Source organism: Macrobrachium rosenbergii, chromosome 2 (assembly GCF_040412425.1).
Source record: "Macrobrachium rosenbergii isolate ZJJX-2024 chromosome 2, ASM4041242v1, whole genome shotgun sequence".
Taxonomy (NCBI): Eukaryota; Metazoa; Arthropoda; class Malacostraca; order Decapoda; family Palaemonidae; genus Macrobrachium; species Macrobrachium rosenbergii.
The window spans coordinates 85,659,667-85,679,603 of NC_089742.1; the positions used below are offsets into that span (position 1 = coordinate 85,659,667).

Here is a 19,937-nt window from a genome sequence, read left to right on the forward strand (position 1 = left end):
CAACCCTGTGTGGGGCCTCTTTTACAAGACACTCATAAAAATATGTTAATTTTACCAGGTTATGCATGTTTTTTCTAATAGTTTATTTTATTTTCTTTTGTAAAATTATAATTACAGCTCACACAGTATCATAACAGATAAGAACTAAAATCAGTAACAAATTCTGAGTATATTTGTTGTAAAATATTTATGAGATTTACTGACTGAGAGATGCAGTAACTTTTTGTGAAGTATACAAGTTTTTTCTAGTATTTCTTTCCAGTTTTCTTTACAACATTACAATTACAGCCGACATACTACCATAAAAGATAAGAACTAAAACCAACAGTAATCCCTGGGTATATTTATGAGCAAATGAATAAAAAGACGTCCTGGAGCTGCAGAGAGGCAGTACTTCCCCCTATGAAATCTCACGGTATACTGATCGATGTCTCTACCGTGCCAAGGTAAATAGCTGCCATAAGTCATTTATGGCCCACTGAAGTGCTATGAACATCTTTCCCACTAAATTCTTTCAAACAGTATGGCAGAAAATATGATTATAGTAAACACCCCCCCCCTGCCCCGTATTCACAGGGGATGTGTACCACACCCGCCAGCGAATAGCTAAAATCCGTGAATACTTAAAACCCCTCTAAAAACACTTAGAACTACCCGTTTTAATAGTTCAAACACAAAAAAAAACTCTAAAAATGCTTATACCTGAGTATTTTAATAGTTTTATCACAAAAGGTACATTTAGTCATGAAAATGATATGAAAACACACTAATTAATGAATATTTCTCAGTGAAAAATACTGCGAATGGGCAAATTTTCCGCAAATAATGTATATGTATGTCCATAGAGAAATCGGCGAATAGGTGAGTCCGTGGATCGTGAGAACGTGAATACGGGGGCTTACTGTATTCATAAGAGGATTCCCAACCATCACCTAAGCCCTGTTATATATAATCATATGAGGATTCCTGACCATTAAGGGTTAAGCAAAATATAGTGAATTAGTAAGATTTTAGTTCAATCCCTGATCTTTTTAATTGTATCTGACTCAGGGGGAGGGATGAAGGCATAACTGTCATCATAAAAAAAAAAAAATGGTTAGCACCTGGCCGAATAGTCTCTCTCATCTACTAACCTAAATTATGTTATTTTCACTCTCTCTCTCTCTCTCACTGAGATAGATCTTTTATGCATATGTAATATATGTTTATTTGTTTTGTATACTGTAGTTTTATAAGATAAATGTGATGTTACTTTGTTATTAGTTTTTTCATATTTTCCATACTATAATTACAACATTTATGCATTTCTATAGTAAATTATGTAAAATTTTAAAAGAAAACAGATCCATTCCCAGTCTTTTCTGAAAGCTTGGAGCAAGGGGGGGTTGTAATGATAATTATCTTGACATATTGACCACAAAGGGGAGGAAGTGTTGCCCGCTCACAGTCAAATATGGTGCCCACTTGGTGGTCAAAATACCGCTAAGAAGGATACTGAAAAACCTCTCTCTCTCTCCAAAGGATACTTAGAATGTGAGAGATGGATAGATAGATACATAGATAGAGAGAAAAGGAGAGTGGTTGATAGAAAGATATACTTTCTCTCTCTCTCTCTCTCTTATTGGCTGGGGGGGTTAGAAGTACGTATGTATATATTTTTAAGTGTAAAATGTTTAAGGTGACTTTGAAATTATACAATATCATTTCACACAGTAATACAGTGCAGTAATAGGATAATAGTTTAAAGTATATTTGATGCAAGATGCTAGTTTAAGGTATACATTTGGTATCTGAACTTTCAAGATAGGCAGTAAGCATTTTTAGAGGGGGGGGTGTTAACTATTTGTGGATTTTAATTATTCGCGGGGGGGTTGTGGTAAGCATCCCCTGCGAATATGGGGGTTTACTATACTACAAAACTTCAAAAATTTCGTTGAATTTTGTGTAGCCTTCCCTGATATATGAACTTTTACTTATTTAATAAGTTTTGAAAATACGAGGTGTGACCATAAAGTTTCAGGACAGGTGCTATAAAAAGAAAACTACATCACATACCATTTTAGCATTTAATTTCCTTTGAAGTAGTCCCCTTCAGAATCCACATATTTTATCCAGCACTGTTTCCATTGATGGAAGCATTCCTGGAACTCGTTTTCTGGGATAATCAGCAGCTTCCTTGTTGCATTCACTTGGATCTCCTCGACATCCTGAACACTTCTTCCTTTCAAGTGAGATTTGATTTTCGGGAAGAGGGTAATGTCGCAAGGAGTGAGATCTGGGGAATATGGTGGCTGTCAGACCTAGGGGATGTTGTGCTTGGCCAAAAGCTACTGCGCGAGCTGCACTGAATGGGCAGGTGCATTGTAATGGTGCAACTGCCACTCACCAGACGCATGCAATTCTGGGCTTTTCTAACGAATAGCCTCCCACAAACAGTGCAATATGTCACAGTAGTACTCCTTGTTTACTGTCTGACCAGGTGAAGCATACTCATGATGAACAATTCCCTTGTAGTCAAAGAAAACTATATTTTTCTCAATTCCGGTGGTTGCGGGTCTCCCAGAATGTTCGTCACTAGTGACAATTTGTCGGCCATCTTGAAAACGTCTGAATCATTTGTACACTCATGAGCAGCTCACACACTCCTATCTATACACTTTTTGCAACTTTGCGTAGGTCTGTGTGCAGGTATCGCCAAGCTTTCGGCAAAATTTTACGCAGATTCTCTGCTCAACTTTCTCTATCATAGACAATGTGATGACCACACACTACACATGTTCCTTCCAAGCACTGCTGTAAAGAGTGGAAGTGTGCTAGGACGCTAAAAACTTAGTGTGGATGCACAGTAGTGGTCAAGGTCAATCTGTGCCAAGTGGCCTCATTCTGTGTATTTTAGCTCCTTTACTATAGCAACAGTCCCAGTACTATGATCACACCTTGTATGCCATAAACAAAAATTATTGCTACTGTGCAGTAACTTAAGAACTGTGATGGGTAGGAAGCTGATTTTTCATTGAAAGTACTTCTTCACAGAAAAAATAGTCTTTTATGAATAATTTCCCTTGGTATATGTTATTATCAAGGTAAAGTTAGTTCAATATTTAATCCTTGTGAGCAACAAATCATTTCACAACTTTAAATTATCCAAACACTTTTAGCTGGAAGGTGTAATTTTGCTTTAGTTACCCTACCATTCTGTTTCCATGCAAGGAAAACACTGAGGTAGAGTAACTAAAATAAAATTACCAATGTCCAACTAAAAGGGATCTGGAGATTGTATGAACTTTTGCAATAATTTATCACTTAAGAAAAGCAAACAAAATTCTCTGTAAACATCTCCATAGTGCATTTTCACGAGTATTAATAAGTTGGGATGTTTTTATTTGGACATTAAGTTGTTCAAAAATGTTAAATAATTTCCAAAAGTTTCTCAAAATTTGGCCAATAGTGTATGCCATGAAAACTGTGAACAATCATTTTTTTGAGAAATAATACTTTAAGGGGTGCTTATTTGGACATTAAACTATCCAGAAATGTCAATGTCATACTTGTAACTAAAATTTGATCATTTCTCAAAACTCAGCAATGGGCATGCCCCCTGAGAATGATAATGATGAAATAATACAGTTAGATAATAAGATGTGTAATCATGACAGAAATTGTTAAAAATGACAGTAGTGTTTATTTAGCATGTATGTATATGTATTATACTGTGCATCCGGTTCACTGCATTATGAGCAACCAAATTTAGAGAGGACATTTGAACCCATGTATAATCATATGAATTTAAAACAGAAACTGAAAGGTAGATTAAAACGTAACATGGTAATAACTGAAGCACTTAAGTCATGAAAACTGACTGAGTCAGCAGGTTAGCAATAGGGTTTCCCAATCTGCATGGTCCCATATGATAGCCATGCACATGATAGCAACAGTAACAAGATATAAGTTGTTTACTAACACTGATGAAAAAGGCAGATTAAAACATAACATAGTGATAACTGAAGCACCTAAGTCATGAAAACTGACTGAGTCTGCAGGTTAGCAATATGGTTTCCCAATCTGCGTGGTCCCATATGATAGCTATGCTCATAATAGCAACAGTAACAAGATGTAAGTTGTTTACTAACACTGGTGAAAAAGGACACGTGAGTAATAGTTAATACCTTCATATGAAGACCTGACAAAGCATGACAGTCTTACCTGCAAACATTTTTCTAATAAAAGTGGTTCTTCAAATAATCGCGCAAACTCAAAGGCTCGGCAGACATTACCAGGATGAAGGTCACTCCATATAAACTGAGTACATTGTTCCACAAGTGATGGTATCATATATTTCTTTGCAGCATAGCATATCTCACACACTTGATCAAAGGATTTGAGATTAATCTCATCACTGTAGATGTATCTGGAAAATATGTCAAAGGCCACTGCATCATATTGTTTTATAATAAAGCTTGAATATCTTTTGGAATATGCAAAGTAATGAATAATGTTAATAAAATAATCAATCATTATGACATGAATAGAGAAAACTTCAATTATAACTAATCTAACAGTTCTCATTGGAGAGAGAGAGAGAGAGAGAGAGAGAGAGAGAGAGAGAGAGAGAGAGAGAGAGAGAGAGAGAGAGAGAGAGAGAGAGAGAGAGAGAGAGAGTATAAAGATGATGCTGTTTTAATCAGCAAAACAAGATTTACAAAGCTTGCTTAATAAAATGCATCATAAAACTACAAATATTAGACAACGTAAATCTATGAAAAACAAATAATGAGGACAAAGTATGTATAAAGGCAAAAAATAACACTACTTTAACCGTAAAAAGAATGGCTACGGTTGAATCTTTTAAAATTTAGGAACAATTATACAGTATACATACAAAAGTTCTGTAGAGATGGAATTTAGTACGATTAAAAAAAGCAAAATCATGCTGAATAGGTTTGTAACTCGTAAACTGAAATTGCAAATGAATGTAAGCTTATATAACAGTCTAGTACAATCTGTACTACTATTCAGGCATGAATCATGGCATGACAAACTATATCTAAAGATTTTCTTATTATGAGACTAAAGCTCAACATAATACCGTCAGGATAAAGTGAGAAATAATACACCATATAGAAAATGAAAAGTTCCATATGTTGATAATAATAATAAAGAAAGGGAGATAGCTTGAAAATGTTCTTTGCACCACTTAGGGAAGCTGGGATCCTCTGAGCATCAGATGGGTTGGAAAACCAAGACTTTCTTTGATAAGAACAGAGAGACAGGAGGCTGGAGATAAAAGACATGAGCAGTATATAGGTCGTTTGTGCCACACAGCATGTGAGGCAATGATGACAAAAGATAATACACTCAAGAGAACCCACTATTCCATCTACAACTGGATAATTTGGTTATCATTATGAAGATAAGTCAAGTATCTGAGCAACACTGATTGCAACATTTAACTGTATAGTAAATAACACAATACTCCATTTACATTTTAAAGGTATCTGCCACATTTAAGGTTCAGATCTTTATTTATTGGTAAGTGCCTGTAGTATTTACATCAGGAATATAGAAACATATACATCAATTTCACCCAAAAATTCCATTCTGTGGTCCAATTTTGCCCATTTCATTTCTAATAAATTCAAATCCTTCCTTACTTTCCTATATTAATCATGCTGCATGAATTAAGATGGTGAAAAGCGTTTGAATCCATATGTTGAAATCTTTAATATTATTACCTTGCACATAATAACCAATATTTTTCTAATTTTTACAGTCATCAAAAATCTGTCAAAATTTCATACTATTAGAAATAATGCATTAAAAAACTTCTGTCATTTGGACAGGTTTAGGTCTATTATGTACAATATGTTAATGAAACAGGTGGGGATACAGGGGATATGAAAATTTAAATCTATGTAAATTATGTTTGAAATGAATGCTTCTAGAGTTGGAGCCTCTTGTCGGTAGGCTGACGCATAACAATATTACTTGAACCAAGAATTTAAGACTATTAAACTCTGTTTTAGTGTTTCCTTACTAGTATCAATGGGGATAAATGCCATTAGACAATTCTGATGGAACTTTATCCATAAAATTTGTTGCAATTCATCTCAAATGACTATACACAGTTTATGGAATTGGGTGTAAGAAGTCACATATGACTAGTGCCATATGTAATTTCCAGCAGTAATCCCATGTTTATCCATATTTGCTCCATCTGGACATCAACATTATCCAGGTATGCAACACCACAATATATACTCTACATAAAATATATGCACAATAAATAGAAATTTTAAAACATGTGCCATATGGTTGGTAACACTGAGCAGGCAAAGAGAGGCAATGGTAACATTGTTTACAGTCATCAGCACAGAGAAAGGGGTATGGTGGGGGCAGCAGGCTGCAGAAAACTATTCAAGGTAGGGGGGGTGTGAGGGCTGGGAGAGCTGGGCAGGCCTTTCTCAAGAGCTCTTGCAATTGTCATTGGCTTAAAAGCACTACATCATTTGACATGTCAATACATGTCACCTTAGTTATACCTTTAAGTGACTGAGAAAGATACGTCACCAGTACAATAACATATGGTAGACGGTGCATGAGTGGGCAAGCACTCGTGTTTGTAAATTTTCGCGCTCTTGATACAAAAGCAATGCACATTACTGTACATGTCATTATATTTTTTTGCCTTTGAATGGTTGATAAGAATATTATGTGTCATGATATCATAGGGGGTTGCCTTCTCTCACTGGCTACATTCAAACAGTACCAATGCCCTTTGAGGCTAAATGTGCTTTTCCAGTTGTGCGTCATTTCTCAGCAATTGCATATTAAACAGTTGGTGTGATCATGATCATGTGTTCAGCGCTTTCCCTGGATCTTGCTCCTTGCATTGTGGTACCTGCAGCTTTGTAGGCATTGTTAGTGTTGTATGTGGCACTGGCAGCTGTGTGTATGGCCTCAACTCCCCCTAAGAGGGCTAGAAGATGGTGAAACTTCAATAAAAGCTGTAAACTGTCAAAAGAATTATGCCCAGCTGGTTAATGTCCTGCATCATGGCTGTGTAAACTATTACACAGTTTACTTTGACGACATTCAGGCTGCCAAGGACAAGCTGAAGAATATGCAAAGGACTCTGAGGAGACGTTGTCCAGGAGTGAAGCCTGTAAGGTCATGGCCAAGCCCCGCCACAAAAAATTAAATAGTTGCCCTTGATCTGGTTTTATCAACAGAGGTTGGCTGGGGTTAATGTCCATGGCACAAACCTGACGGCCACTGTCATGCAGTTGACAGGTCTGCATGAGGTTGCAGACTTGAGGGCATCTATGGGTTGATTGTTTCAGTTCAAAATTTTACATGTGCTTCCCAACAAGAAGACACATGAAGAATCCTTGGATGCTTCCAAAGAGGGAGCAGAGGAATTTCGGCAAACATTGAAAGAGTTGATGTTAAAGGAAGGTCTTGTTTTCAGTCAAATCTACAATGCTGACAAAACTGGTCTACGTAATCTATCAATCCTGGCCCATTAACACCTTGGCTGACAAGAAGGAAAAGAACTTACCCTGTAGAAAGCTTTTGAAGTAATGCATGTCTGCTTTGTTATTTGCAATCGCTTCTGGTGATCATCGTTACAAACAGGTCAGTGTTGGACATGTGAAACAACCACAAGCCCTGCACGAGTTGATGGAGAGTCTACCAGTGATTTCGTATCATTCAGCAAAGAATTGGTTCATCTCCAAGATTGTTTCCAATTGGTTTAATAGCCCTTTTGTAAGGTTATTCGTCATCAGGCACAGGGCCTTGGAACGACTAGATATCAAATAATGCCTTTGCTTGTTATCAATGCCTTTGCTTGTTATCAACAAGCAAATAAAGTCTTTGCTCGTTATCAACATGTACCTGTATATTCCTACCACAAACCAGTTGGTTTATGATATCCAGAAATTTTCAATATCTCGCTCGAACTTGGATGTATAGTCATACAGTAATCCTTCAATTATCCAGAACTTGACATTATCAAGAAATAACCGGACCAAAGGAACCAAGGACCAGAGTTACATGATATATATAAATGTTTAAAAATTTGAGAAAACTGCTCTCTGATGGTTGGCACAGCCTCACGAAAATGTTAGTAACACTGCATACATCATAAACAGACTGAGAAAGGGTTCGGGTGGTGGGGGAGGCCTGTATAAGTTTCCATGGTGAGAGGGGGATCAGATGGCTGGCGCCATGGGAGAGGCGTGGCGGTAAGGCTGTGTCGAGGAACACACTCAGAGAAAGGGTTTTTTTTAAAGGTATGTGGAGCTGGGTAAGTTTCCCAGGCGGGGAAAGGGTAGGAATGCAGGGGCCCCAGGTGGAGTGAGCGTAGAGAAGTTTGAAGGGGCTGTACCCTAGAGTCTCAGAGGGCAGCTGGCGGATAGCAAAGAGGGTGTATGGGAGGTTCCCCTCCTGGGTTGCTCCTCCTTCATGTTCTAGTTTGGCTAGAGTAAAGCTGAGGGTTTGGTGGACTCTTTGCATTATACCTTGGCTTTCAGGATGGTAAGGAGTGGAGTGGATATGTTTTATGCCATGGCTGGCCATGCTGTCGCAAAATCATTTAGACATGAAATGTCACCCTTGATCACTTTGGATTGTGGCGGGAAACCTGAAACAACAGAAAAATTGTATCAGGGCCTTTACAGCATTCTTGGAGCTCTCATTCCTGATGGGGATGATAGTAAGGCAGTGGCTGTGTCCCATCTTTCTCATGATACATCCCTGGGGTGTATAATAGTCGATGACAACTTCCTCTAGGGGGATGCTGACAGAGGGAATGTTCTTGAGAGGACCCTTGAGGACAACTTCATAAGGGTTTCCCATGATTTGACAGGTGGGGCACGAGGCAACAAAGGCCTTGATAGCCTTTCGTAGTCCCAGCCAGTAGAATCTTCCTTCAATGGCCCAGGTAGTCCGGGTGACACCGAAGTGCCCTCCGATGCCATCATGCGCCAACCAGAGGAGGTCTTGCTGTAGGGACGAGGGGACTACTGCCAGTCAGCGGATGAGTTGAATAGGTTCATGCCGTCCCTGGGATACTCGGTAGGTGTACCTTGTCCTGCAGAAGGAAGTCATCCTTTACAACATCCTTCATTTCTTCCTCGTCAATGATAGCTTCCGAGCAGAGGTGCCAGAGGGTGGTGTCCTCCGTCTGGGCACGAATAAGTTGTTCCCTGCTTAAGGTAGGAAGGGAGGCATCCGCCCTTGTGATGAGGAGGGTAGCCACAGGTGCGGAGTCAGACTGGTCGAGTGGATTGATTGATTGATTGATTTGTTTATTAAATCTGGTGTCATAACATCTAGGTTATTGATGCGAAACAAAATTTAAATATAAGTTTAAAATAAATTTCATATAAAAATATCTAAAAGTTATGTATATAAATATTTAAATTTAAAAAAAAAGGTAAGTTAAAAAAAAAAAAAAAAAAATCCATATAAAAATATCTAAAAGGTATGCATATATGAATAAAAATAGGTTTAAAATAAATTTCATATAAAAGTATCTAAATGATACCTATATAAATAAATTTCTTCATATATTCTATATACAAGCTAAATTTTCTTCAGAAGGCCCGCCTCCAACATAAAAGTATACAATTGCTGAGTGTTACAATCCTTTCCAAGGATTGTAGCAAGATTAAAATTATCAACTTCATCTCGTCCCCAAGACAGGAACCTTTGTCTCAAATTCCTAAGTGTGGGACATTCAAACAGCAAATGTCCCACACTCAGGGGTACAGCACAGTCTTCACAAATTGGAGGATTCTCACGGGACATCAAGAACCCATGCGTGTCTTGTGTGCCCAATCCTCAACCTGCATAGCATTGTCTCCTGTCTCCCTTGGCATATGGGGATATGACCAAGGAGACACAGATGATGCAATACTACGCATTTTCTATTTGTTAAAATATTCTCCCACTGGGACTGACAACGCTTTTTATTGTTTGTCCTACTACAGGATATACATCCCGATATGGCAGTAGGCATCTTGTGGGTTCTGGAGAGTTGACCGCTGATTTCGCTAGTTGGTCTGCTTTTTCGTTCCCATCCACCCCAACATGGGAAGGCACCCAACAGAACTTAACTTCTTTCTCTCTTCTTTTCAATAAAAACAACCATTCTAATACTTCTAAAATCTGGGGTTTAAAGGATTAAAAGATTCCAGTGCCTGAAGTACACTTTTTGAATCACTATATATAATAAAATTGTTTCCATTATGAATTAAAATCTCCTTTAAAGCTTTTAAAATTGCATTTATCTCGGCAGTAAAAATTGAGGCAACGAATGATAACCTTCCACTCCTCTCTATATCAGGGAAGGCTACACAAAGCCGACGCCAGCATCAGACTTTGAGCCATCCGTGAAGATTGGTGTGTAGGTGCCATGTTCCATCGAATGTTCTAAAAATATTGACCGCATGGCCTCATGACAATTCTGACTTGGTGAAATTAAAATACTTGCAGAATTCTACCTCTGGAAATTTCCAGGGGAATAACAGAATACTTTACTGGTAGAATCTTCACACTAGGCATATTTAATTCCCTGAGAATCAAGTTTACTCTAAAAGCAAACGGATGCGGTTGCTTGGGATGATTTTCATAATAATGCCAATGCCTTTCCCTTCTCATACATATGCTGGTCAAAGACTTAGGTAGCCTCTGGAATCTATACCAGCTCCGAACCAGCAGACGCTTGTAATGAAGATCCAGTGGCACCTCACCAGCATCTACCAACATGCTCTCAATGGGAGATGATTTAAATGCTCCTGTACACAACCATACCCCACCATGATGAATCGAGTTGAGCATTTTAAGGCTGTTGGGCTTTGCAGACGTGTAAACTTCGCATCCATACGTTAATTTTGAAAAGACCAGGGCTTTATACAATCTCAACATCTGAGTTCTGTCTGCACCCCACACAGTATGAGACAGAACTTTCAGCAAATTCATCGCTTTCAAGCATTTGGTCTTAATATACTTCAGATTTGGGATCCAGGTCAGCTTACTATCGAAAATCAATCCAAGGAACCTCGTTTCGCCTACACATGGAATTCTTTGCCTATGAATAAATAGATCTGGATCAGGATGAAATCCTCTTATGCGACAAAAAGTGCATAGTTACCGTTTTACTAGTAGAAAATTTAAAACCATTAACCTCAGCCCACTTCACTATATTGTCGATGCAGAGCTGAAGGCGACGTTCAGCCACTGCCATCCTTGAAGCTGCAAAGGAGATTGAAAGGTCGTCAACAAAAGGGTATATGTTATATCTGAGGGAATTATTTTGGAAAACCCCATTGATTACCAAGGCAAACAATGTTACGCTTAAAACACTTCCTTGTGGTACTCCTTCTTCTTGACTGAATACTTCTGACATTGTTGCTCCAACCAGGACCTGAAATAGCCTATTTTTAATAAAAGCCTTAATGAAGAGGGGCAAATTGCCTCTCAGGTTACATTTATGAAGGATCCTCAAAATGCCATATCTCCATGTTGTATCATAAGCCTTCTCCAAATCAAAGAAAACCGTGATGTGATGTTGCTTGTTGGCAAAAGCTTCACATATTGAAGACTCCATTCAAGTAGAACATCAGTTGTGGAGTGCATGCTTGGAAGCCACACTGTGCTGGGGACAGATATTTACCCGTTCTAAGTACCACATCAAGCGTGTGTTTACCATTTTTTCCATGATCTTGCACAAACATGATGATAGTGCAATTGGACGATAATTTTCTACTTTAAACGAGTCTTTTCCAGGTTTTGCAAACGGCAATAATTTTAACATCTCCCAGATCTTAGGGAAGATATGCTCCCTGTAAATTCTGTTAATAAGGCTCAATATGAATTGTTTGGTATTTTCAGGGGTTTGCTTAATCATTGAATACGTTATATCATCCAGTCCAGGAGCTGATTCATTACATTTATTTAGGGCCGATAGAAATTCCCTCATCGTAAACGGATCATTGTATTTCTCATGTCTCAACGTATTAAAATCTATTTCAACTTGTTCCATCTGCTGCCTTTGAGCCGAGTATGGTCGATCATCATTTTTCTTTGCAACATTAGCAAAATGATTAGCAAACTCATTTGCAACTAACTGGGGGTCTGCTACCTCACAACCATTGATCTTGATAACTGGAGGCTGACAGGGAGTAAACTTGCCTGCTATTTTTCTAACTCTCTTCCAAACTAGTGTTAGAGGAGTTTTCGAATTTATTGAAGAAATAAAGATTGTCCAAGATTCTTTTCGTGCTTTTTTGATTTCCAAACGAAAATGAGCTCTTGCTTTTCGAAATTCTACACGGTAATACTCACATTTTTGTCTCACGGTATCTTGTGTATGTAGACCTCATAGTTCTATGAGTTTCTGGCATTTACTGAGTCCACCAGGGAACCGTCATGGATAAATACGCCTGATGTCCTGGGTATGGACTGAAGACCAGCCGAGAACAATATTGTACTTAAAAATTCAAGAGCATCATCTACGCTGGGAAAGTCATCAGCACAGTCATCTATTGAGCTTTGCTCCTGGAATGTTGCCCAATCAGCTTTTTTTTGTATTCCATCTAGGTAGCCTGGAAGATGGAGGACTTGATGCTGAACTCACCACTATTGGAAAATGGTCACTGGTGAATCTATCATTTATAACTCTCCAATTAAAATCTATAAGGCAGTCATCACTACATATAGATAGATCAATTGCCGATAAGCGTGCCTGTTGAACGTGAAAATGTGTAGACTCCCAGAGTTGAGGATCCCCACATTTTCACCTTCTATGATGGAACTTAGGCATCTTCCTCTTTGGTTGGTGACAATATCACCCCAAAGAGGGCTTCTGCAATTCATATCTCCCAAAATAATAAAGGGACGTGGTAACTGTTGGATAAGAGATTTAAATTCATTGATTGGGAAGACTTCATTTGGTGGTAGATAGAGAGAGCATACTGTATATTTTCTTTGAAGATGGATCTGTACACCTATTACTTGCAAAGCTGACTGGATATTAATAGGATTTTGTGGGGTATCATTTCAACATACAAAACGACACCACCATGACTTCCCATATTTAAATTATAGGCGAGTAATAAGATGTATACTCTCGTGGGCTGGGGCACATGTTGTTACCAATCATGGTCTCCTGCAGAGCTATACAAACAGGAGACACTTCTGATATAAGCAGTCTCAATTCTTCCCACTTTGCTCTCAATCCCTGACAGTTCCACTGGAGAAAGTTAATGAATTTTATTTTCCTATAGAGGCTGTAATATTGGAGCCTCTTTTAAGCGCTTTCAGCTTGCTACCTTGCTCCTTTTTCTAGAAGGAGACCGATTGTTAGTAGCGGCCTTCCTTTTTAGGGGGTTGTCGGTTTCAGGGACACCAGACAAAGCTGATGTCTCCTGAGGAGGGTGTGAAGATCAGCAGTGCCAGCTACATCCGGTACTGCCTCCGATGAGTCGGGAGCGCCAGCAATGACTGGCGCAGCCTCCAAAGAGGCGGGGGCGTCAGCAACCACTGGCGCAGCCTCCAAAGAGGCTGAAGCACCAGCAATGACTGGCGCCGCCTCCAAAGAGGCAGAAGCGCCAGCAATGCCTGGAGCAGCCTCTGAAGAGGCGGAACCGCCGGCAATCACTGGCGCAGCCTCCAAGGAGGCAGGAACGCCAGAAACCACTGGCGCAGCCTCCGAAGAGGTAAAAGTGCCAGCAGTCACTGGCACAGCCTCCAAAGAGGCAGAAGTGCCAGCCATCACTGGCACAGCCTCCGAAGAGGCAGAAGTGCCAGCCATCCCTGGCACAGCCTCCGAAGAGGCTCGGTTACGAGTCATCACTGGTGTTTTGTTTAGATTGGCCTTTGTACCATTTATATTCTTTCTCCGGTTGGCGGCTACACTGGCAAAGGATATTCCTGGTCTTACATATAAGTTTAATACTCTCTCTCTCTTGCCTCTCTAAATGTAAGTCGTTCAGTTACCCTTAATGATTGAATCTCCTTTTCCATGATGTATACATCACAATTTATTGAAGATGAAGGGTGATTCTCTCCACAATGTACACACCTGGCATGCTTGTTACATATGCCATGCTCTGGTTCGCTGCACTTGACACAAATGGCAGGTTTGCCTTGCAATTTCTGCCTGCATGACCCTAACATGTGTCCAAATTCCTGGCAATGAAAGCATCTCCTCGGCCTTGGGATGTATTGTTTGACCTTGAAGCGTAACCAGGCTGCTTTCACTATATTAGGCAATCGAGTGGAATTAAAAGTGATTATCAAGTTGGGAAGTGGGACTAGGGCTCCATTTACTTTTTTCTTCATTCTTTCTATTTTTATTACACCTTGATCTTTCAATTCTTCCACTAACTTTTCCTCAGAATATGTCATGAGCTGTGGGGCAAATATCATACCCTTGGAGTGGTTCCAGTAGGCATGTACGGCACATTCCACTTTGACTCCTCCAAGGCGAGACAATGATTTTAGATTTTCACTTTCTTTAGCTGAGGTAGATTCAACCGTCAGCTTTCCTTTACCTTCGGGACTAATCTTAGGCTCTCGGCCACAGCACTTTACAATATCCCTGTATACATTGAAAATGTCACAATTTAGTTCTTCAGGCTAAAGGTCAAATATTTGTCATACGACTGTTCATATATTCCTGGTCCAATTTCACAATCACCATTTCCATTAAATTTCCCTTTGCTCTGTGCACTGGAGCATACGGTTTCAGTGTTATTACACTGGAATGTTTATTTGGGTTTTCCGTGCGCGTATTCGAGACGAGGTTGCAGGGGTCTTTGTCTGTGCCGATTGGTTATCATCACAGGGTCCAGGGGTACTTATATCCTTATTTATACCGTCCATAAAGATAAAAGTATTGGAAGAAGAAGAAGAAAAAAAAAAAAAAAAAACCTGAAAATCTTAAAAAGATATCATCAGCCTTTCATAGAGTTCATTCCTCCACTAATGGCACAAGTGAGAACCGACTCCCAAATGTCCGCATCCCTACCCTACCCCAAAGGGGATGGCACAACATGATTAGAGTGGCTCAAGTGTAAGCCAACCCGCTTGATAGGACTGAGAGCATTACTAGAATACAATCATCCCCACCCTAATCACATTATGGGCAAACCGGACAGAATGCCAAGAGTCCTATTCCCAGAACTAGACCCCCTGGAATCCGTGGTCCAGTCCGTAGAAATAGTTCCGCCTGAAAACTCAGGTCCGAACATTATCGGGCAGTTGATGGTCCTGCCACGGTTCTCGCTATTTTAGCTTCGGATATAAACCCAATCCCAGCTATGATACCTTTTCCTATTTACCAGGTCCAAGAAATTTGTACGAAAGTGAAAATATCCACGCCATTTAAATCGAAAGTTTGTAGGTGATCCGTCAGGGCCGGGCTCTTATTCTTCGTAAGAATGAAGAAGAAAAAGCCAGGGCCCCTACCCCCTCGCCACGTGAAGGAACCTACTTCGAGGGGTGATCGAGTGGAGTGTCAGGCTGTTCCTACAGCCCAGGAACTTCTGATAACGACAGATCGGCAGGTAGCAGATTGGCACCGGCAGTAAGTGCCTCCTCCAAGGGTTTGTGGCTATCATGCAGCGCAAAAGGATCAAGGTGTCCCTCCACTGGAAAAGATCTTGGCCCAGGAGAAAAGGATGTCCAGTCGTGAGAGACTGGACGAGTCCGAAGAGGTGTTCTCTTTTTCTGGGGGAATCACCTGAACCCATAGATGAACTGTTGGGAGGTTCTTGACATCACTGTTTACCCAGCAGATGGTCATCCGCTCGTCTTTGCGGATGGTGGCACCGGGAGGCACTTGCTCCCGAGTGATGAGGCTGACCTCTGACCTGGTGTGAATGTATTTGGCAGCGTTTCAGGTGGAGTGGAGCCATCAAGGGGTGCTACGGCCATGGCGTTGAGGCCTATCCATTCAGCAGGCTGTCAGGAACTGACAGCGGTGTGGACTGCTTTGGGTGCAGCATACTGTGGCCTATATTTTGGGGACATACGACCTTTCTAGTTACAGTCCTTGCAAATTCTCTCATCTCAGTAAAAGAGAGAGAGAGAGAGAGAGAGAGAGAGAGAGAGAGAGAGAGAGAGAGAGAGAGAGAGAGAGAGAGAGAGAGAGAGAGATTATTACTTTTATCAATTAATGTTATTCAATTTGCACATAAAAGTTTGAAATCTTATAAATTACATAAAATATTAAAAATAAACACTTCTGGATGGTTTCTCAGTATTCGCAAATGTTCGTGTGTCTGTGAAAACTTCTGTATGACAATTAATTCAGTTCCAATGAAAAGCTTGTGTGTCTGTGAATTCATGCAACTTGCATTGCGCAAGTTCGGGGTATTACTGTACCTGAGACACCTCACTGGACAGAGGAGTCTTTCTTCTTCCTCAGGTCCCAAGACGTCCATAAGATTCTTGATGACGAAGGATCTAGGCCAGGGTTTGGAGGGGTTCTCGTTCTTTGTGAAGAAACCAGGAGAAAGAGAGCAGACTGCCTCCCCTTGCACAAAAACTACTCTCTTGCCTATCGCTTGTAACTCGCTAATACGTTTGGCAGTAGTGAGAGCCACTAAAAAGAGTCTTCTTGGTGAGATTCCTGAGGGAAACAGAACAGAGAGGTTCGGATTGAGGACCTGAAAGCCATTTCAGTACAACGTCTAAGTTCCAAGAGATGCTGGAAGAACTTTCTTTCTTAGACTTATCGAAGGATTTGATCAAGTCGCTGATATTCTTGACTAGAAGAAAAATCCATTCCTCTGTGTTTAAAGACTGAGCTGAGCATCAACCTATAGCCTTTGATGGCAGAGGTCGATAGCTTCCTGATGAACTTTAGGAATATAAAAAATTCAGCTATTTGACTTATAGATGTCTCAGAAGAAGAGGCGTTATAGCAGCTGCACCACCTTCTGAAGACTGCCCATTTTGATTGGTAAAGCTTTGTAGAAGACTCTTGTCTGCACCTCGCAATTGCCTCTCCAGCCCGTCTTGAAAAACCTTTTGTTCTGAAATGTGTTTAAACTTGACAGTTTGAAGCCTGTCAGGGCCAGAGCGGACAACCCTTGGTGGAATCTGAGAAAGTGGGGCTGTCTGAGCAGCGACTATTTTTGCGGAAGGAGTCTTGCGTAATCCACCAGGAGTCGAATCAGGTCGCGGAACCATTCCTTGTTTGACCAAAAGGGAGCAACTAGGGTCATGGAGTTGTTCTGATGCGTACGCAGCTTGTCAATTACCTCCCTGATCATTCCGAAGGGAGGAAAGGCATACACATCTAAGCCTGTCCAGTCCAAAAGCATGGCGTCCGTGCCCCATGCTTGAGGATCTGGGACCGGAGAGCAAATGAGTGGAAGACGGTGGTTTCTCAACGTTGCACAAAGATCCACTGTGGGCTTGCCCCATAGTTTCCACAGATTGTTGCAGACTAATGGGTCTAAGGTCCATTTGGTCAGAAGGACCTGTTTAAGGCAGCTTACTTTGTCTGCAATAACGTTCATTCTCCCTTGAATGAACCAGGTGACAAGAGTGACTTGATTCTCCTCCGCCAACAGAAGGAGATCCCTCGCCATTTCGTACAATGAGAAGTGCCCCCCCCCCCATTCTGCAAATGTAAGAAAGTGCAGTGGTGTTGTCTGCATGCACAACTACCTTCTTGCTGCAGACTAGATACGAGAAAGACTGAAGGCCCATGTGAACTGCTCTTAGTTCCTTTACACTGATGTGAGAATTCTGTTCTACCATAGTCCGTGTTCCGGAGGCGTCTGAATAAAATTGAAGGTCTGGGCGCATTGGGAGAAGAGACTTCCCTTCCTGAAGTCTTTCAAGGCACGACCACCACTGGAGATCCTATTTGATTTCCAAAGTAATCAGGAAGACAAAAGAGTCTGGTTGGGTCCTTCTGCACCAGTTCGCTTTGAAGAAAAACTGAGGGGGTCTCATGTGCAGTCTGCATAATTTTACAAACTGCTCTACTGAAGCGAGGGTCCCTAGAAGACCCATCCTCTGCACTGCCGAGCAAGACGGAAGAGCAAGGAACTGACTGACTGTCTGAAGGCAGTTTTCGACTCTTTTGGGTGACTGAAAAGCCCGAAAAGTCCGAGAGTTCTGTATCATCCCTAAATAGGGAATCTCCTGAGTCAGTGTCATAAGGGATTTCTTTTCGTTTATGAGAATGCCTAACTCCTGTCAGGCAAAGAGTTCTTCTCAAGTCCTCTGCTCACTTTTCCTCCTCCGATGAGCGGAGAAGCCAATCGTCTAAGTATAATCTGATGTTGATTCCCAGAAGGTGAGGCCCATTCCCTAGAGGAGCAAGGATTTATAAGAAAACTTGTGGGGCCATCAACAAACTGAAGCATAGGCCCCAGAACTGTAGTACTCTGTCCTGAAAAACGAAGCGTAGAAATTTCCACAGAAATTTCCATGAATCTGGATGAACGGGGATGTGAAAATATGCATCCTGCATATCCAAGGTGGCCATCCAGTCCCCCTGTTGTACTGAAGACATGACTGAGCGAACGGTCTCCATGTGAAACTTCGTCTTCGGTACGAACACATTCAAGGCGCTGACGTCTCCTGAGCAACCTCTTCCTCCTCTGAGGAGACAGGAGACAAGAATTTATCCTTGGACTCTGGAGCTGAAGAGGATTTCTTCAAAAAACCCATAAGTTCGGTCAACTGACACTTGAGTGGCGCTAACGAATCTTCTTGAACCGATGAGGATGATGGAGTAAGAGAAGAAGGTGCATGGATCCCAGAAGCAGAGGCTGGGCGCTCAGCTGTTGGCGTCAGAAGCTCGGGAGTTGGCGTTGGGCACTCAAAAGCGCAAGTCTGGTGCGAGATGGTGGGTGCTGGGCGCTCGCAAGAAGTCAGGTGCTTAGAATGCTTATAGCACTCAGGACTGTCTCTCAATGAATGAAGATGATGAGCAGGAGAATCAGGCAGGACTGAAAACTGCAGGAAGGATGTGGGCTAACCTCCCTGTACAGTACCTCTTGACAGCCAGGGGGAGGTGTTGCCAAGATCGCATGTCTCTTGAGTAGGCGTGAAGAAACAGAGTACCAATATGGGAGCTTCTTGTGCGGGCTGGAAGCTTCTGTATCTGATGAAAGCTGATGCACTGGAAAGCCTTTCCAATGGTGTTTAGTCAAAGCCTGGGAACAAACAGGCTCAACAGAGTGGGCAAACCCCACCAGCCTCCCTAGGACCTCCGGTATGTCTTCTCCCCAGTGTGGGGGAGCGGGACAGTGACCTTCGTCTAGGAATACTGGTGGGATGGACAGTTTGAGTGGAGATCTAGCACTTCTCCCACTGCTCCCTTGACAAGAAGGGATTCGACTTTTTGAGAGAGGGCCAAAAACTTCGTGGAACCTTCTGAATACGCCGTCAAGGCGATTGGAAATGTAACTGAGGGAGGAGTCTTTACGAAAGGAATGGTGTAGCCCTCCTTGAGAACCTTGATCACCCAAGGATCTGCTCTTCTGCACTCCCATTCCTTCCAATAAAGTAGAAGTCTGGCTCCTACTCGGGTGGGGAGGACTACCTTCTCACTTCTTGGGGTTGGTCTTGAAGGAAGACCTCTTAATGGACTTCGTAGGAGGTCGCAAGTTTGATCTGGGTCTAGACTGGGTTTTTGTCTTCCCTCCACAAAAGGGCTGAGGCTGCAGAGGGGAGAATGATCTCAATGTGGAAGGCACAGGCCCCCTCGGACGTCTAGTGGACTGTGCCAACAAGTTAGTGGTAGACTTCTCCTGCAAATCTGAAAGAATCTCCTTCACAGTGATTTGCAGAAAGAGGTGAGACCTATCTAAAGGAGCAAAGGGTAGAGCTGAATTCTGTGTCAGTGAGACTCCTTTCAAAGTGAAAGAACACAAGAGCTCCCTCTTTTTAAGGACGCCCAT

At 41.3% G+C, this 19,937-nt stretch overlaps 1 protein-coding gene across 7 annotated transcripts in view; it reads right to left on the bottom strand.

The window, feature by feature from the left end:
• The window catches only part of LOC136848877 (BTB/POZ domain-containing protein 6-B-like), a 309,776-nt gene that overhangs the window by 112,669 nt on the left and 177,170 nt on the right, over positions 1-19,937 (bottom strand). For all 7 annotated transcript variants that reach the window (XM_067121709.1, XM_067121737.1, XM_067121734.1 and 4 more), the window contains exon 4: positions 4,204-4,408. In XM_067121709.1, the coding sequence (XP_066977810.1) occupies positions 4,204-4,408 (205 nt within the window). The remainder of the gene's footprint in view (positions 1-4,203; positions 4,409-19,937) is intronic.